Genomic DNA, 18,771 nt, shown 5'->3' with positions numbered 1-18,771 from the left:
AGGAAGGAGGGAGGGAGGGAGGGAGGGAGGGAGGGAGGGAGGGAGGGAGGGAGGGAGGGAGGGAGGGATGGATGGAGGGATGGATGGATGGATGGATGGAAGGAAGGAAGGAACGAACGAACGAACGAACGAAGGAAGGAAGGAGAGGTGGAAGACAGGAGGGATGGAAGGAGGGAGGGATGGATGGATAGGAGGGATGGATGAATGGAAAGAGGGAAGGAAGGAAGGAAGGAAGGAAGGAAGGAAGGAAGGAAGGAAGGAAGGAAGGAAGGAAGGAAGGAAGGAAGGAAGGAAGGAAGAAGGATGGATGGATGGATGGAAGGAGAGATGGATGGAAGTAGGGATGGATAGATAGAGGGAGGGATGGATGGATAGATAGAGGGATGGATGGATGGATGGGAGGAGGGATGGAAGTCAGAAGGGATGATGGATGGATGGAAGGAGAGATGGATGGATGGAAGTAGGGATGGATAGATAGAGGGAGGGAGGGGTGGATGGATGGATGGATAGAGGGAGGGAGGGAGGGAGGGAGGGAGGGAGGGAGGGATGGATGGATGGATGGATGGAGGGAGGGAGGGAGGGAGGGAGGGAGGGAGGGAGGGAGGGAGGGATGGATGGATGGATGGATGGATGGATGGATGGATGGATGGATGGATGGAGGGAGGGAGGGAGGGAGGGAGGGAGGGAGGGAGGGATGGATAGAAGGAGGGATGGATGGAAGGAGGGATGGATCAATAAATTGATAGATAACAATTTGGAGGACACTAATGTGAACAGATGGATGTATACAGATATACATTAGTGTTTCTGTCTGGTATGGTGGTCAGTTGGGATTGGTTGGTTCTAATGGTTGTACAGTCATTCCTGTTGGGAGAGCATCCTGAGCAGGGTGTGTGTATGTGTTTGTCTTTATATGTGTGTGTGTGTCCTCTCCAAGCCTGCCCTGAGTCCTGAGCTGCAGGTGGACAGAAGTGAACAGCGACAGCTGGCTGGGAAAACAGCATTTAATGATTACTGTTTGAATTAAAAGGAAATTAAGGGAATTTATGATAATCTTATCCAGATTTGGTCAATTCCCCCCATGCAGCTCCGTCACACCCTTCTACCACATCTGGACGGTCGCCAACCTTTTTAACCGGCGTCCTCCCCTGTTCCCCTCTGCCCTTTATACCCTGGTGAAGACAGCTTGTCTGTCGAAACGTTGGTTATTAGGTTATTCAATTATTGCATCTGAGCTCCTAGAGTGTGTGGCTCTCGTTTATTTTTTCAAGTGTTCTACTCTGCTAGTCAGCACCTCGCCTAAATAGGTGTGCGTGTCTTTCGCGTGCACATACAGGCACGTACGCACACACACACATACACACACATACACACAGCACTGTATGCACCGTACCCTGGTATTGATCTGTAAATGTGTGTTTATCTTGACCTCTGTGAGCCTAGAGATCAGACTGTGTAAGCCTCTCTCTCTCTCAGGGACGTGTCCAGGGCTCTCTCAGGGACGTGTCCAGGGCTCTCTCAGGGATGTGTCCAGGGCTCTCTCAGGGACGTGTCCAGGGCTCTCTCAGGGACGTGTCCAGGGCTCTCTCAGGGACGTGTCCAGGGCTCTCTCAGGGACGTGTCCAGGGCTCTCTCAGGGACGTGTCCAGGGCTCTCTCAGGGACGTGTCCAGGGCTCTCTCAGGGACGTGTCCAGGGCTCTCTCAGGGACGTGTCCAGGGCTCTCTCAGGGACGTGTCCAGGGCTCTCTCAGGGACGTGTCCAGGGCTCTCTCAGTCCAAGCAGAAAGAACACGCTGTCTGATACTGTATCTATGTCATAAAGCTGTGTGCTGTGCCTTGGCCCCACGCTGAGCAACCATCTCCTCCTCCAACCCAACTCCCACTTCAGAGACAACACACCACTCTGTGGGGAGGATTTAGGATTACACACACTGAGATTATCTTCCCCTTTTTGTTTGCTTGTTAAGGGTGATACAGATACTGGGATTACCCGCTTCAATCCCAGACTAGGATGACGTTTTTATTTTCAGACGATATTTCAGTCTGAACCCTATGAGGTTTATAGTGCTATTATTGTAACATGCACTGTTTTTTTATTTTATTTTTTAAATAATTGATTAGCCAGCTAGGACGTAACCTCTCTGTTGCTTATGATAAACCATTTTGTTCCTGCTGTTGTGCTTGTCTTTTGTGGTCCTTTGGCTGTGGCACTGGATTCAGTTCACTAGCTTAGTCCAGTACAGTGACAGAGCAGAAATAGTCCCCACTGTTGCCCTCAGGCTCCGTCTCTCCTCTACCTTACACACGGCTGCTCACTGGGACCTGTTGGCTGTGGGGATGAATAGACCTCTTAAAGGCCTGGGTGTCTCCCCACTGTCTATGGTGCTATGGCACATCTAACACACACACACACACACTTCTAAAAGCATGTAAGGGGAGCTGCTGCTGCCGTAAGCCTTTTGTTTTAGGTCTGATGAGAACCTTTCTGCCCTGTATATTTATGATAAACAGGAAATGCCTAAATGTGTGCGGTACATGAAAGACGTGCACGCATTGTCGCGAGCGTCTGTTCATCCATATGCAGATTACAAGCCATGATTGTGCTGACTGAGGGACGTTTGTGTGCGTCCACAGCTAGCCAGAGCCATAAAACTATACTACAGATCTGAGGAAGAGGTCACGTCTACAGTATGTAGCTTTTATGTTGGATTTTTAGAGGAGTTTCCATAATAAGAGAAGTCACTGAGTGAAAATAAATAACAAAGCTCTGGAACAATAAAGAGGCATACTGGGGTGTAGCAGCTTGCATGCTGGGTGATGAATGATGCCGATCAAAGTGAGTGGGGCTTGATGCTATCATCTTATGACTTCAGTACCACTCCAGTATTTTAGCTGTGCTTCAGCGTTTTCTGCTCAAACCAGCTCTAATTGTATGTGTGTATTCATATAGAATGGGCCAGCATCAAAGGACTGTTATAACTTGAGCTGTAATATAAATAGTGTGGTTCTCTTCTCTCAGACTGTGACCTGTTATATTGGAGTGTTGCACCGCGCTTGCACCTCCTGTGAGTCCTGTGTGAAAGAAGTGCCAGGTAGGAATACAAAAGCTTTTAAAAACGTATCTCAAGTGATCCTTCGATGCCGTCACTAGGGGGGAGAGACGCTACGGAAATAAATGAATGTACGAGAGTCTGTGCCACGAAAGCAATCAGCCCGTAGCTGAAACGACCCCTCGTCGCGTTTTAAAGTAGTCATGTAATATGTAATATCACAGGCCATAGGCTGCCACATTACGCAGCCAAAACATGGAGAAAGCATGTGTGCGATAGAGGTTGGTGGAAGAAGATTGGAATCAATGGGGATCAGTAGGAGTGGTTCCACATTGAAAGCCCCAAGACCCTGGTAATGTGTGAATAGTGAATACTGGGGGGAGACAGTGAGGAGAGGCAGGGGGAGGTAGTGAGGGACCAGTAGCTCCTTTCTGCTGGACTTCTGCTAGACTTCAGGCAGCCTTGGTCCCCTAGCTGCCCTGTCAGCAGCATCACCTTACAGCTCAATCAGATCAATAGAGAGAACAGCAAGTGGTCCATCATTCCAGGGCTATAAGGAGAGGCCATTACGCTGGCCAGCTCTGTGTCCAGTCCAGTCTACTGGGGCTATGACCTGCTCCTCCTCAGTCTTCTCCTCTACTGAGAGCTGCTAGGCTTTCTGTAACATTTAACTGAGAATAGCATTCACATCAGATCCATGTGAGGGGACGTTTTCTAAGAAGAAGTCATGTTTATAACTGCTGCTAGATGGACGGAGGGAGGGATGGATGGAGGGATGGATGGAAGGAGGGGACGAAGGAAGGAAGGAAGGAAGGATCAGATCCTTGTGAGGGGACGTTTTCTTAGAAGAAATCACGTTTATAACTGCTGCTGTGAGAGGCATATCTTTGCAATGCCCTCTCCTGCACTCTGCTTTGACTGGTGCCCTTCCACAGGACCTTAACATCTCCTCTGATACAACATGCATGAGATGTTGGGAAATGAACACCAGCCACTAGGTGGCGTAATGGAGCCTAAACAGCCAGATTGTCTTCCTAAGAGATCTATTTCTGATAAAATACAGGAATGCAACAGTTTTTGTGTCTTACTGACCCTTTAGACCAGCCATATTCAACAGGTGGAACGCGGTCCGGATCCAGACCCAGAATGAGGCCAATACGGGCAACATTTTCTCTCTGCCTCATGGCAAAATGTATAGAATTGCAGGAAATTAGCTTTAAATGGTAACTCTCAACCCTGATTTCAGCCTTTGCCAAACCTCTTCATAAAAAATCTAATGCTTTCAGGTGAGAGGTTGTGGGTGGGGGAATTGCTCATGAATATACATTTTGGGTGTGGGTAAATGTAGTTGTACCTGATCCCAACACTTTCTCACTAAAGCATACTTACCAGAAGTCCACTGTCACACTCTGATAACAAAATGATGTGCATCGCGAGCATATACGTCTCACATTGGTAAGGCGCCGAGTTCCTGACATCTATTGCCACTTGCAGTGTAAATTCGAATCCTGCATGGGGTGCAAAAAAATCTTTGAAGTGTGGACTCACTTTTATTGCGGTATTGTGTTGGGAAGAAAAATGCAATCATCACCTTGAAAATGAAGATTAGGGGCTCAATTCAATCTAACCTGCATTGCAGTATTTACGCAGTAGCTCTTTTTCCAATGGTCAAATTAACTCACAGATTGGTCTTGGGTACTGTATAAAAACATTTTGGGGTCGCATGGGTTGCGGGGTGGGAGTTTGTTACCATGCCAATAAATGACATTATCCATCCAGACTTTTGCCACCTAAGAAATGTGTGTGACTGGACCATCTCAACTAGTACTAGAGTACCCCTGCTATAGGCCATCAAAACATAGACGAAGTGTTGGATGCCAGACTTAAAGTTGTCATTTCTAGCGATTAGAACAGGTAGTGAAAGTAGGGGACAGGATGAGATGATTGTGATATCCTAGGTGATGGCCCAATGGTCCTAACATGCACACAGTTTGTTCAAATGGAGTCTAACACAGGAAGCAGGCAATAATAACACCACTGGTCTCCTTTCCCCACTGCTCATTCTCAGTCCTCACACCTACTGTAGCCATCATCCACCCATCCCCAGTGAGACACACACAACGACTGTTCCCATGGCATTCACTTACTGTCTCCTAGCTGACTGATAATGTGTGATGCAAGCCACACCCACACACACACTGAGGTAATGTTGTATCTCTTCATCTATCTTTGCAGGCGAACCCTCCCCCCGTCATCGTCAACGCAGACTCACTGGATGCAGGCCCTTATGTAAGTATCTATTCTGTTGTCTCTCTGTGTGGATGGAGTATCTATTCTGTTGTCTCTCTGTGTGGATGGAGTATCTATTCTGTTGTCTCTCTGTGTGGATGGAGTATCTATTCTGTTGTCTCTCTGTGTGGATGGAGTATCTATTCTGTTGTCTCTCTGTGTGGATGGAGTATCTATTCTGTTGTCTCTCTGTGTGGATGGAGTATCTATTCGGTTGTCTCTCTGTGTGGATGGAGTATCTATTCGGTTGTCTCTCTGTGTGGATGGAGTATCTATTCGGTTGTCTCTCTGTGTGGATGGAGTATCTATTCTGTTGTCTCTCTGTGTGGATGGAGTATCTATTCTGTTGTCTCTCTGTGTAAATGAATGTCTCATAGTCGCAGCATCCTGTTGTGTTCACCATGTGGATTTATTTCATGATCTCTATTGACGCTGCCTCTACAGCATGAATATGATGCAGTTATGCATTTAGTTTGATAATGCAAGATATTTAAATATAAGTTGTGTGTTCATTGTAAAAATCTGGATATAATAGCCCAAACCAGCAATGCTATGTTTTATGTACAGGTACAGTGCCTTCAGAAAGTATTCACACCGCTTTACTTTTTCCACATTGTGTTGTGTTACAGCCTGAATTTAAAATAGATTAAATTGAGTTTTTTTGTCACTGGCCTACACACAATACCCCATAATGTCAAAGTGGAATTATGTTTGTAGAAATGTTTACAAATTCATCAAAAATGAAAAGCTGAAATGTCTCGATAATAAGTATTAAACCCCTTTGTTATGGCAAGCCTAAATAAGTTCAGGATTTCACCATGAGGTCAATGGTAACTTTAAAACAGTTACATAGTTTAATGGCTGTGATAGGAGATAACTGAGGATGGATCAACAACATTGTAGTTACTCCACAATACTAACCTAAATGACAGAGTGAAAAGAACGAAGCCTGTACAGAATAACAAATATTCCAAAACATGCATCTTGTTTGCAACAAGGCACTAAAGTAATACTGCAGAAAATGTGGCAAAGCAATTAACTTTTTATCCTGAATAAAAAGCCTTATGTTTGGGGCAAATCCAATACCACTCTCCATATTTTCAAGTATAGTGATGGCTGCATCATGTTATGGGTATGCTTGTAATCGTTAAGGACTGGGGAGTTTTTCAGGCTAAAAAATAAACTAAAATAGAGTTATAAGCACAGGCAAAATCCTAGAGGCAAACCTGGTTCAGTCAGCTTTCCAACAGACACTGGGAAATTAATTCACCTTTCAACAATAACCTAAAACACCAAAATCTACACTGGAGTTGCTTACCAAGAAGACAGTGAATGTTCCTGAGTGGCCGAGTTACAGTTTTGACAAGACTTAAAAATTATTGTATAGCAATGATCAACAATCAATTTGACAGAGCTCACAGGGGGCTGCTGAGGGGAGGTCAGCTCATAATAATGGCTTGAATGGAGTCAATGGAATAGTATCAAACATATGGAAACCATGTGTTTGATGAGTTCGATACCATTCTATTTATTCCGTTCCAGCCATTACTATGAGCCCGTCCTGCCCATTTAAGGTTTCACCAACCTCCTGTGACAGCTTGAAGAATTTTGAAAAGAATAAGGGGCAAATATTGTACAATCCAGGTGTGCAAAGCTCTTAGAGACTTACCCAGAAAGACTCACCACTGTAATTGCTGCCCAAGATGATTCTAACATGTATTGACTCAGGGGTGGGAATACTTACAGTTGAAGTCGGAAGTTTACATACACTTAGGTTGGAGTCACTAAAACTTGTTTTTCAACCACTCCACAAATTTCTTGTTAACAAACTATAGTTTTGGCAAGTCGGTTAGGACATATATTTTGTGCATGACACAAGTAATTTTTCCAACAATTGTTTACAGACAGATTATTTCACTTATAATTCACTGTATCACAATTCCAGTGGGTCAGAAGTTTACATACACTAAGATGACTGTGCCTTTAAACAGCTTGGAAAATTCCAGAAAATTATGTCATGGCTTTAGAAGCTTCTGATAGGCTAATTGACATAATTTGAGTCAATTGGAGGTGTACCTGTGGATGTATTTCAAGGCCTACCTTCAAACTCAGTGCCTCTTTGCTTGACATCATGGGAAAATCAAAAGAAATCAGCCAAGACCTCCGAAAAAGAATTGTAGACCTCCACAAGTCTGGTTCATCCTTGGGAGCAATTTCCAAACGCCTGAAGGTACCACGTTCATCTGTACAAACAATAGTACGCAAGTATAAACACCATGGGACCACGCAGCCGTCATACCGCTCAGGAAGGAGACGCGTTCTGTCTCCTAGAGATGAACATACTTTGGTGCGAAAAGTGCAAATCAATTCCAGAACAACAGCAAAGGACCTTGTGAAGATGCTGGAGGAAACAGGTACAAAAGTATCTACAGTAAAACGAGTCCTATATCGACATAACCTGAAAGGCCGCTCAGCAAGGAAGAAGCCACTGCTCCAAAACCACCATAAAAAAGCCAGACTACGGTTTGCAACTACACATGGGGACAAAGATCGTACTTTTTGGAAACATTTCCTCTGGTCTGATGAAACAAAAATAGAACTGTTTGGCCATAATGACCATTGTTATGTTTGGAGGAAAAAGGGGAATGCTTGCAAGCCGAAGAACACCATCCCAACCATGAAGCACGGGGGTGGCAGCATCATGCTGTTGGGGGTGCTTTGCTGCAGGAGGGACTGGTGCACTTCACAAAATAGATGGCATCATGAGGAAGGAAAATTATGTGGATATATTGAAGCAACATCTCAAGACATCAGTCAGGAAGTTAAAGCTTGGTCGCAAATGGGTCTTCCAAATGGACAATGACCGCAAGCATACTTCCAAAGTTGTGGCAAAATGGCTTAAGGACAACAAAGTCAAGGTATTGGAGTGGCCATCACAAAGCCCTGACCTCAATCATATAGAAAATGTGTGGGCAGAACTGAAAAAGCGTGTGCGAGCAAGGAGGCCTACAAAGCTGACTCAGTTACACCAGCTCTGTCAGGAGGAATGGGCCAAAATTCACCCAACTTATTGTGGGAAGCTTGTGGAAGGCTACCCGAAACGTTTGACCCAAGTTAAACAATTTAAAGGCAATGCTACCAAATACTAATTGAGTGTATGTAAACTTCTGACCCACTGGGAATGTGATGAAAGGAATAAAAACTGAAATAAATCATTCTCTCTAATATTATTCTGACATTTTCACATCCTTAAAATAAAGTGGTGATCCTAACTGACCTAAGACAGAGAATTATTACTAGGATTAAATGTCAGGAATTGTGAAAAAATTAGTTTAAATATATCTGGCTAAGGTGTATGTAAACTTCTGACTTCAACTGTATGTAAATTAGATATTTCTGTATTTCAAACAAATTTCTAAACATGTTTTCACTTTGTCATTATGGGTTATTGTGTGTAGATGGGTGAGAGAAAAACATGCATTTAATACATTTTAAATTCAGGCTGTAACACAACAAAATGTGGAATAAGTCAAGGGGTATTTCTGAAGGCACTGTAACAGCCATAATAAAGGAAACATCAACAAAACGTGTCTTAGTAGGGCGTTGGGCCAACACAAGCTGCCAGAAAAGCTTCAATCCACCTTGGCATAGATTCTACAAGTGTCTGGAACTCTATTTGAGGGATTCATTCTTCCACAAGAAATTCCGTCATTTGGTGTTTTGTTGATGGTGGTGGAAAACGCTGTCTCAGGCGCCGCTCCAGAATCTCCCATAAGTGTTCAAATGGGTTGAGATCTGGTGACTGAGACACACACACACCCTTTAAACCCCCTATGCTCCTTTGAGACCCCTCTTTCAAAGTCACTGAGATCTCTTCTTCTAGTCATGGTAGCCAAACTAATGGCCTGCCCAGCATTTTTATACATGACCCTAAGCAAGATGGGATGTTAATTGCTTAATTAATTCAGGAACCACACCTGTGTGGAAGCACTTGCTTTCAATATACTATGTATCCCTCATTTACGCAAGGGTTTCCTTTATTTTGGCAGTTACCTGTATGTCTATGTTAAATTCTATGGTAATTAAAAATGATTATATTGAGATGAAAGATTACAGTCAATGTTCTGTTATCCTTTTCTGTTTTAAATTATTTGTAGGATGTTTTCATGTGGGATGATGATGATGATGATGATGTAACTGACCTGTATGTGTTCTGTGTTGACAGGTAAATGGCAGTGATGGGATGTATAAATATGAAGAGATCATCTTGGAGAGGGTGAGGTTCACTAAAACCTTTATAACCACTTATTATGTTCTTGTCTTGTGATCATGTGTTCTTTTCAAAGCCTTTTGTTAAACACATGAGCTTTTCCCACTAGATGGCAGTAAGCAGCTCTCTTTGGCTTTAAGGTTTCTCAGGACAGTAAATGTTGCATATACACTGAACAAAAATATAAACTCAAGTGTTGGTCCCATGTTTCATGAGCTGAAGTAAAAGATCCCAGAAATGTTCCATGCGCACAAAAAACATATTTCTCTAAAATGTTGTGCACAAATTAGTTTACATTCCTATTAGTGAGCATTTCTCCTTTGCCAAGATAATCCATCCACCTGACAGGTGTGACATATCAAGAAGATGATTAAACAGCATGATCATTACACAGGTGCCCCTTGTGCTGGGGACAATAAAATGCCACTTTAAAATGTGCAGTTTTGTCACACAACACAATGCCACAGATGTCTCAAGTTTTGAGGGAGCGTGCAATTGGCATGCTGACGCAGGAATGAACACCAGAGCTGTTGCCAGATAATTTAATGTTAATTTCTCTACCATAATCTGCGTCCAATGTCGTTTTAGAGAATTTGGCAGTACATCCAACCAGCCTCACAACCACAGACCATGTGTAACCATGCCAGCCCAGGACCTCTACATCCGGCTTTTTCACCTGTGGGATCGTCTGAGGGAGGGTTGGTGGGGGGCTGCTGAGGATATTTCTGTCTGTAATAAAGCCCTTTTGTGGGGAAAAACTATTTCTAATTGGCTGGGCCTGGCTCCCCAGTGGGTGGGTCTGGCTGCCAAGTGGGTGGGCCTATGCCCTCCCAGGCCCACCCATGGCTGCAACCCTGCCCAGTCATGTGAAATCCATAGATTAGGGCCTAATGAATTAATTTAAATTGACTGATTTCCTTCTATGAACTGTAACTCAGTAAAATCTTTTAAATTGTTACATGTTGCATTTATATTTTTGTCCAGTATATTTATAGAAAACCAAAGCAAATTATTTCTCTATCACATATGACATTTTGAATATCTTACATATAGTCATTCTATATGTAAGTGGTAAAGATTATGACATCAGTATACGTCGGTATTTGTAACAGCGGGCCTATATCTGACCATATGCAGAGATTCGACAAAGAGGCATCCTTTTTATATAATCTTGCTGCATGTCGTCATCGTCAGACCCTTATAGGCCTCACACTGCATCTTTAAACAGCACACATATGAAATAGTTATTACGTCATCTCCCCATATACACACACTCTCAGAACCCTTGACAGTTGCACTTGTCAGTGGCAGAGTTCAGTCTATAGTGGAGTGCAGACATCCTGTATGTTCCTGCTCTTGTTATTCCACCAGCAGCTAGATGCAGGGCTGCTTTCTCCATCTCCCGCTCTTGAGTGGCATTTCTGCATGCAGAGGCTTAAATAAACTAGATAAAATCACACTTTAAAAGGTCTGTGGGTGGGGAACATTTGGTGGTCGGGCCCAGTGCACTCCTTTTGGAACGGGAGCAGCGTACTGGGAGGCCTCAGCCTCCCTCTGTCCTAATTGGTTGCGACGGTTGCTTATTAATAATAGAAAATAATAAAGTGAAGTCTTTTCTCAGCTGTCTTGTTTGGAGCCTGTCTCTGCAGCCATGGCTGTCAGATAGAACAGCACGCCTGGGCCCACTGGATCCAAATGGGTGCTTTGTCATGCTGAGGGAGAGGTGGGGGATGGGGGTGCATATAGATGGAGAGAAGAAAAGGACCAAGTCTTCAGAGAAATGAAACTTCCCTGACTCATATTGTCTTCCACCTATGAATCCCCCCCCCCCCACACTTTGTCTTACATACATTTAGAATTGAATTAAGTGACCTGATGTATCTATACTGAACAAAAATAGTAACGCAACATGCAACAATTTCAAAGATTTTACTGAGTTACAGTTCATATAAGGAAATCAGTCAATTGAAATTAATTCATTAGGCCCTAATCTATGGATTTCACGTGACTGGGCAGGGGTGCAACCATGTGTGGGCATGGGTGGGCCTGGGAGGGCATAGGCCCACCCACTTGTCAGCCAGACCCACCCACTGGGGAGCCAGGCGATCCCTCAGGTGAAGAAGCCGGACATCTGTGGCATTGTGTTGTGCGACAAAACTGCATTTTAAAGTGGCCTTTCATTGTCCCCAGCACAAGGTGCACCTGTGTAATGATCATGCTGTTTAATCAGCTTCTTGATATGCCACACCTGTCAGGTGGATGGATTATCTTGGCAAAGGTGAAACACTCACTAACAGGGATGTAAACAAATTTGTTCACAACATTTAATAGAAATAAGCTTTTTGTGCATATGGAAAATTTCTGGGATCTTTCATTTCAGCTCATGAAACATGGGACCAACACTTTACATGTTGCGTTTATATTTTTGTTCAGTATAGTATAAAGTACATTGAATGGGAGGAAAATGCACACACACGTATGAGAAAGTGCCATGGTCATCAGCAATGTTGAATTCCCCCGAGCAGTCTGCATAGATCTCATGTTCCCCTGAGACTGCAATACCATTAAGAAGCCCCTTCTCCCACTGACCTTGAGTCCACACTCCTAGAGTGGGACGCAACCCATCACTTATGCAGTAGAGCTATGTGTGCTTGCGTGCACGTGTCTGTGTGTGAACGTGTGCACAGCTGAACACTCGTGTGTGTGTGTCTATTGTGCCTCTCTATTGTATGTGTAATCAAATCAAGCTTTATTTATACAGCACATTTCAGACATGGAATGCAACGCAATGTGCTTCACAGGGAAAAACAAATAAAAAACAATGAAAATAAAAGCTGAAATATTTACTACACAACAAACATAAGATAAAAAGAAGATTCCTGCCTCATAACCGCTCTGCAGGGTAACTCTGGCCTGGGCTTCAGCATCGCTGGGGGGATGGACAATCCACACATACCAGATGACCCAGGGATCTTCATCACCAAGATTATCCCTGGAGGAGCTGCAGCTATGGACGGCAGGCTGGGGTGAGTTAGTCCCACTCTCTCTTTCCTTCTCTCGCTCTCTTTTTCTCTCTCTCTCTCTCACTCCACCACGTCCCGCCAGGCAGCCAGAGCTCTGCGTGTGTGTGTGTGTGTGTGTGTGTGTGTGTGTGTGTGTGTTGTGTGTGTGTCTCTACAGCCCTCTGCCCCCGGGCTCTGTTTGTGTTTCCACTAAGTTATGATTCACTGGGAAACCAAAGGCCAAAAAAAAAAATGATATTGAGTGCTTTTGGTGTGCGGCTGGCCTATGTGTTTGATTGTGTGTGTGTGCCCACACTCTATTTTTGCATGCATTTGACTAGCAGTATGACTAACAGTTGATTCAATCCATATTGTAGAGCCTGTGGATTGACAGGGGGTGCATGTATGTGTTTTTACAGTACTAACAGCATTGTAAAATATGAACGTTGTTTCCCCTCGTCTCCCCAGGGTGAATGACTGTGTGCTGCGTGTGAACGAGGTGGATGTGTCTGAGGTGGTCCACAGCCGGGCGGTGGAGGCCCTGAAAGAGGCTGGCCCTGTGGTCAGGCTGCTGGTCAGGAGAAGACAGGCCCCTCCTGAGACCATCCTGGAGATCAACCTGCTGAAGGGGCCCAAAGGTCAGCGATATATACTACATACATGAATGAATCCTCATTGTGAGGGACAGGATTTTCTAGGCCCCTAAAACTTAACAAAACCCCTGTTTCCTTGGGAAATTCTAGTTCAACTCTGAAATTGGAACATAAATTGAGAGTATTTCCGAGAACTTGAATTGAAGATTTTCTGCTATTTTCTATTCTTCACTTAGCTGTCTAAAAGGACGTGGAATTGACCCCAACCCCTAGAGATCAGCCTGTGAACCAGTACTGACTGTCCTCTGTGTGCTTCTCACCCCCAGGCCTTGGCTTCAGCATTGCTGGGGGGATCGGCAACCAGCACATCCCTGGAGACAACAGCATCTACATCACAAAGATCATCGAGGGCGGGGCCGCGCAGAAAGACGGACGGCTGCAGACCGGAGACCGCCTGCTAGCTGTAAGACCACATCTACTCTTGACCTTCGTTCATTAACTGAGCTTACCCCTGCTTTGATGTAGCAGAGGTGGTTTGGTGAAGCCAGAGGGAATGCCTAGACTTAAGCTCAGCAGCCTAACACAGTCTTGTTCCATACCCAGTCAGTCACACAGATACTGAGCTCTAATGGATGCCCAAGAACACTCTTCATTCTCTTATTGTAATGTTAAGATATACTTTATTGTCCCTGAGGAGAAATTTGACTTGGACGATAGAGTGCTGCTGCTTCCACATAAATACATAGCATCAATTGACACAAAACCCCATCATACACACCCCCTCCCCACCCACACAAAAAGTGAATAAGTTCATGTCAGGCAAGGCTGTGACTAGCGGGCAGTTCCACATGATGAAGGCCTACAGTTTATATCTGTTCAGCCTGCATATAGGCACCATGTAGCCTCCTCGATGGCATCAGCTGGAACTCTGCGTTCAGTGCCTGTCTGATGATGGTCTCCTGGAAAATGTCCTGGAGAGAGGAGGGAAGTATCATGCCTATAATCTTCCCTGCTGTCTTGGCCAGTCTCAAGATTTAGGCTTTGAGCGATTGATCTCCGTAGTCCCGTAGTGCTGGGAGCTCCTTCCTGGTGTATGTCCATGAAGCCCGATCACCCTGTGCCAAGTGCAGCATCGTAGCAGTGGAACATTGCGTGACGCTGAATATAATCAGCCATGTTAGTAGTAGTCCAGTAATCCTTGCCAGTCACTCGTGCGTTAAATGCAAAATAGTGCGCATTACTTTCCCTAGTTTGTGACAAAACAAACAAACAAATAAAGTTGGGCAGTACTCGTGTCCATGGCTGCTTGCAGAGCAGTGCCAGAGTTCTTTTTTATGTGGTCTTTACTCTCCATCCCCACCTACATTCATACCCTGCACACATCAGGACACTGCCACTTTGGTGGGTGCCTCTCTGTGCCCATCCCTGGCCGTTCCTCAAGAGAGCCAGGCGAGGCGACACTCATCAGCGTTTATTTCCATGTGTGTGATTGATACGGTGCTGGAGACGGGGCACAAACAGCCCGGCTGCTCCCCGGGCATATTCTGTGCCACACTGGTAGAACATAAAGAGAACCACCTGCCAGGCTGAATGATTGACAACGCTGTTTGAAAAATATGAGATGTGTTTAAGGCTGTCATACATAAAAACAAAGTCATTAAAGCACTGCTACCTTTGTGTGGGGAGAGCTGTGAGTGACTACAGCTGCCCAACATTGAATCCCCGCCGCACTGTTTTCATCACAGTACACTTCTGGACGGACAGCCGTATTGATCGTTTGTGCTATTTGATTAAAGTGTTTGCCCAAATCCATAATTTTATCTGTAGACACAATGATGCAGACGTGGTGGTTCCTTAAGTAAGTAATCTCTCGCTTCTTATATGGAACAACTCTCTTCAAAACCTTGGAAATATTATCAAATCAAATCCAATTCTATTTCTCACATGCCCCGAATACAACAGACTTTCCTGTGACTTTATCGTGAAATGCTTACTCGCAAGCCCTTTCCCAACAATGCAGAGTTAAAAAGTAAGAAAATGAGCAAATACATTTTTTAAATAGTAACACAATAAATAACAATAAGGAGGTTATATACCAGGGGTACCGAGTCAGTCGGGTTGGACCATCTCCGTCGGCGCCATCTTATGCTCGCATATCACATGCTGTATCTAAGTAGGACACAGCAACAGTCGTGTATGATTGATTTGGGTGTGGCTCAGGCAAACTAAGAGAGGTAGCTATAAGCCTCAGTGTTGTGGACCTGAGGATTTCACTGTGGTCTGTTTGCTCCAGGTGAACAACATCATCCTGCAGGACGTGCGTCACGAGGAGGCGGTGGCGGCGCTGAAGAACACCTCTGACATGGTCTACCTCAAGGTGGCCAAGCCCGGACCTGTACACCTCAACGACATGTACGCCCCTCCGGACTACTCCAGTAGTACGTACCTTCTTCTGCTAGCAACTGTAGTCCCCTATGGCTCAAACTAAACACTCCCACTCCTCTCCTACCCTCATACTGCTTACAATGCATCCAACTACACTTTTATATCCCAGGCAATGCCTCAATGGTACCGGCACACACTTTGTTTTAATGGAAGACCACAGGAACCCTGCAGTAATAACACTGGTGGTCTCTATTCACAACGCTCATTATCATTTCATACCTCAACCTCAAAAACAAACCCCAGCAACAGTGTGAAGAATGCTCTGTTGATTAGTGTTAACTCTAGGTGCACATCATTGTCCCTGTAACAGGGATGTTTATAGATGATCTTAGTGAGCGGTAGAGCTGTTTCAGTGTGTTCTCCTCGGCGCGGCTGTGCCCAGACTCCTACATGGTGCACACACACCGCTGCCCACAGCAACAGCTCTGTCTGTCTGTCTCTCTGTCTCTCCCACTGAGTGCGGAGGCTTTCTCACATACCACATGCCTGCTCAGGAGAACCCACGGCCTGGGGCTCCTGCCAGCCACACACATCGATTTACAGAAGAACCACACACTCACACACACATACCTGTACTTGACTGTATGTAATTATTACACATATACTATATTGCACCAAACAATATGCATGTCAACTAGTGGTTTATTATCAAAGGGCCTGTACAGTAGCACTGTATATTAAAACAAACAAAAGATAACTAATTTAAATGTACTGTGTCCGTAAAATGTATGTAGTATTTATAAGCTGGAAGTAGAAGTTTAAGTGTTGTTGTCCATTAGTTTACTCAAATTAGGGGAGGGGGAATAATAATAATAAAGGAAAATATATTTAAAATAATAAATTTAAACTATCGTTCAAAAGTTTGGGGTCACTTAGAAATGTCCTTGTTTTTGAAAGGAAAGCAATTTTTTGTCCATTAAAATAACATCAAATTGATCCGAAATACAGTGTAGACATTGTTAATGTTGTAAATGGCTATTGTAGCTGGAAACGGCTGATATTTAATGGAATATCTACATAGGCGTACAGAGGCCCATTATCAGCAACCATCAGTCCTGTGTTCCAATGGCACGTTGTGTTTGCTAATACAAGTTTATCATTTTAAAAGGCTAATTGATCATTAGAAAACCCTTTTGCAATTATGTTAGCACAGCTGAAAACTGTTGTGCTGATTAAAGAAGCAATAAAACTGGCCTTCTTGAGACTAGTTGAGTATCTGGAGCATCAGCAATTGTGGGTTCGATTACAGGCTCAAAATGACCAGAAACAAATAACTTTCTTCTGAAACTCGTCAGTCTATTCTTGTTCTGAGAAATGAAGGCTATTCCATGCGAAATTGCCAAGAAACTAAATATCTCGTACAACGCTGTGTACTACTCCCTTCACAGAACAGCGCAAACTGGCTCTAACCAGAATAGAAAGAGGAGTGGGAGGCCACGGTGCACAACTGAGCAAGAGGACAAGTACATTAGTGTCTAGTTTGAGAAACAGACGCCTCACAGGTCCTCAACTGGCAGCTTCATTAAATAATACCCGCAAAACACCAGTCTCAACGTCAACAGTGAAGAGGCGACTCCGAGATGCTGACCTTCTAGGCAGAGTTGCAAAGAAAAAGCCACATCTCAGACTGCCCATCTTAATATTTTCTTTTTATTGGCCAGTCTGAGATGTGGCTTTTTCTTTGCAACTCTGCCTAGAAGTTCAGCATGATCTAATGATCAATTAGCCTATTTAAATGATAAACTTGTATTAGCAAACACAACGTGCCATTGGAACACAGGACTGATGGTTGCTGATAATGGTCCTCTGTACGCATATGTATATATTCCATTAAAAATCTGCAGTTTCCAGCTACAATAGCCATTTACAACGTTAACAATGTCTACACTGTATTTCTGATCAATTTGATGTTATTTTAATGGGCAAAAAAATTGCTTTCCTTTCGAAAACAAGGACATTTCTAAGTGACCCCAAACTTTTGAACGGTAGTGTATATACAGTGGGGATAACAAGTATTTGATACACTGCCGATTTTGCAGGTTTTCCTACTTACAAAGCATGTAGAGGTCTGTAATTATTATCATAGGTACACTTCAACTGTGAGAGGTGGAATCTAAAACAAAAATCCAGAAAATCACATTGTATGATTTGTAAGTAATTAATTTGCATTTTATTGCATGACATAAGTATTTGATCACCTACCAACCAGTAAGAATTCCGGCTCTCACAGACCTGTTAGTTTTTCTTTAAGAAGCCCTCCTGTTCTCCACTCATTACCTGTATTAACTGCACCTGTTTGAACTCGTTACCTGTATAAAAGACACCTGTCCACACACTCAATCAAACAGACTCCAACCTCTCCACAATGGCCAAGACCAGAGAGCTGTGTAAGACATCAGGGATAAAATTGTAGACCTGCACAAGGCTGGGATGGGCTACAGGACAATAGGCAAGCAGCTTGGTGAGAAGGCAACAACTGTTGGTGCAATTATTAAAAAATGGAAGAAGTTCAAGATGACAGTCAATCACCCTCGCTCTGGGGCTGCATGCAAGATCTCACCTCGTGGGGCATCAATGATCATGAGGAAGGTGAGGGATTAGCCCAGAACTACACGGCAGGACCTGGTCAATGACCTGAAGAGAGCTGGGACCACAGTCTCAAAGAAAACCATTAGTAACACACTACGCCGTCATGGATTAAAATCCTGCAGCACACGCAAGGTCCCCCTGCTCAAGCCAGCGCATGTCCAGGCCCATCTGAAGTTTGCCAATGACCATCTGGATGATCCAGAGGAGGAATGGGAGAAGGTCATGTGGTCTGATGAGACAAAAATATAGCTTTTTGGTCTAAACTCCACTCGCCGTGTTTGGAGGAAGAAGAAGGATGAGTACAACCCCAAGAACACCATCCCAACCGTGAAGCATGGAGGTGGAAACATCATTCTTTGGGGATGATTTTCTGCAAAGGGGACAGGATGACTGCACCGTATTGAGGGGAGGTTGGATGGGGCCATGTATCACGAGATCTTGGCCAACAACCTCCTTCCCTCAGTAAGAGCATTGAAGATGGGTCATGGCTGGGTCTTCCAGCATGACAACGACCCGAAACACACAGCCAGGG

At 44.3% G+C, this 18,771-nt stretch overlaps 1 protein-coding gene across 7 annotated transcripts in view; it reads left to right on the top strand.

Moving 5' to 3' along the window:
- The window catches only part of LOC121532055 (disks large homolog 3), a 156,936-nt gene that overhangs the window by 95,182 nt on the left and 42,983 nt on the right, over window positions 1-18,771 (top strand). For all 7 annotated transcript variants that reach the window (XM_045227074.1, XM_045227073.1, XM_045227085.1 and 4 more), the window contains 6 exons: window positions 5,287-5,340; window positions 9,566-9,616; window positions 12,512-12,636; window positions 13,081-13,250; window positions 13,532-13,668; window positions 15,499-15,643. In XM_045227074.1, coding sequence (XP_045083009.1) covers window positions 5,287-5,340; window positions 9,566-9,616; window positions 12,512-12,636; window positions 13,081-13,250; window positions 13,532-13,668; window positions 15,499-15,643 — 682 coding nt within the window. The remainder of the gene's footprint in view (window positions 1-5,286; window positions 5,341-9,565; window positions 9,617-12,511; window positions 12,637-13,080; window positions 13,251-13,531; window positions 13,669-15,498; window positions 15,644-18,771) is intronic.

This window comes from Coregonus clupeaformis, chromosome 2 (genome assembly GCF_020615455.1).
Source record: "Coregonus clupeaformis isolate EN_2021a chromosome 2, ASM2061545v1, whole genome shotgun sequence".
Lineage (NCBI taxonomy): Eukaryota > Metazoa > Chordata > Actinopteri > Salmoniformes > Salmonidae > Coregonus > Coregonus clupeaformis.
Note: the sequence above shows the minus strand (reverse complement) of the source record. Positions and strands in the feature narration are given on the sequence as shown.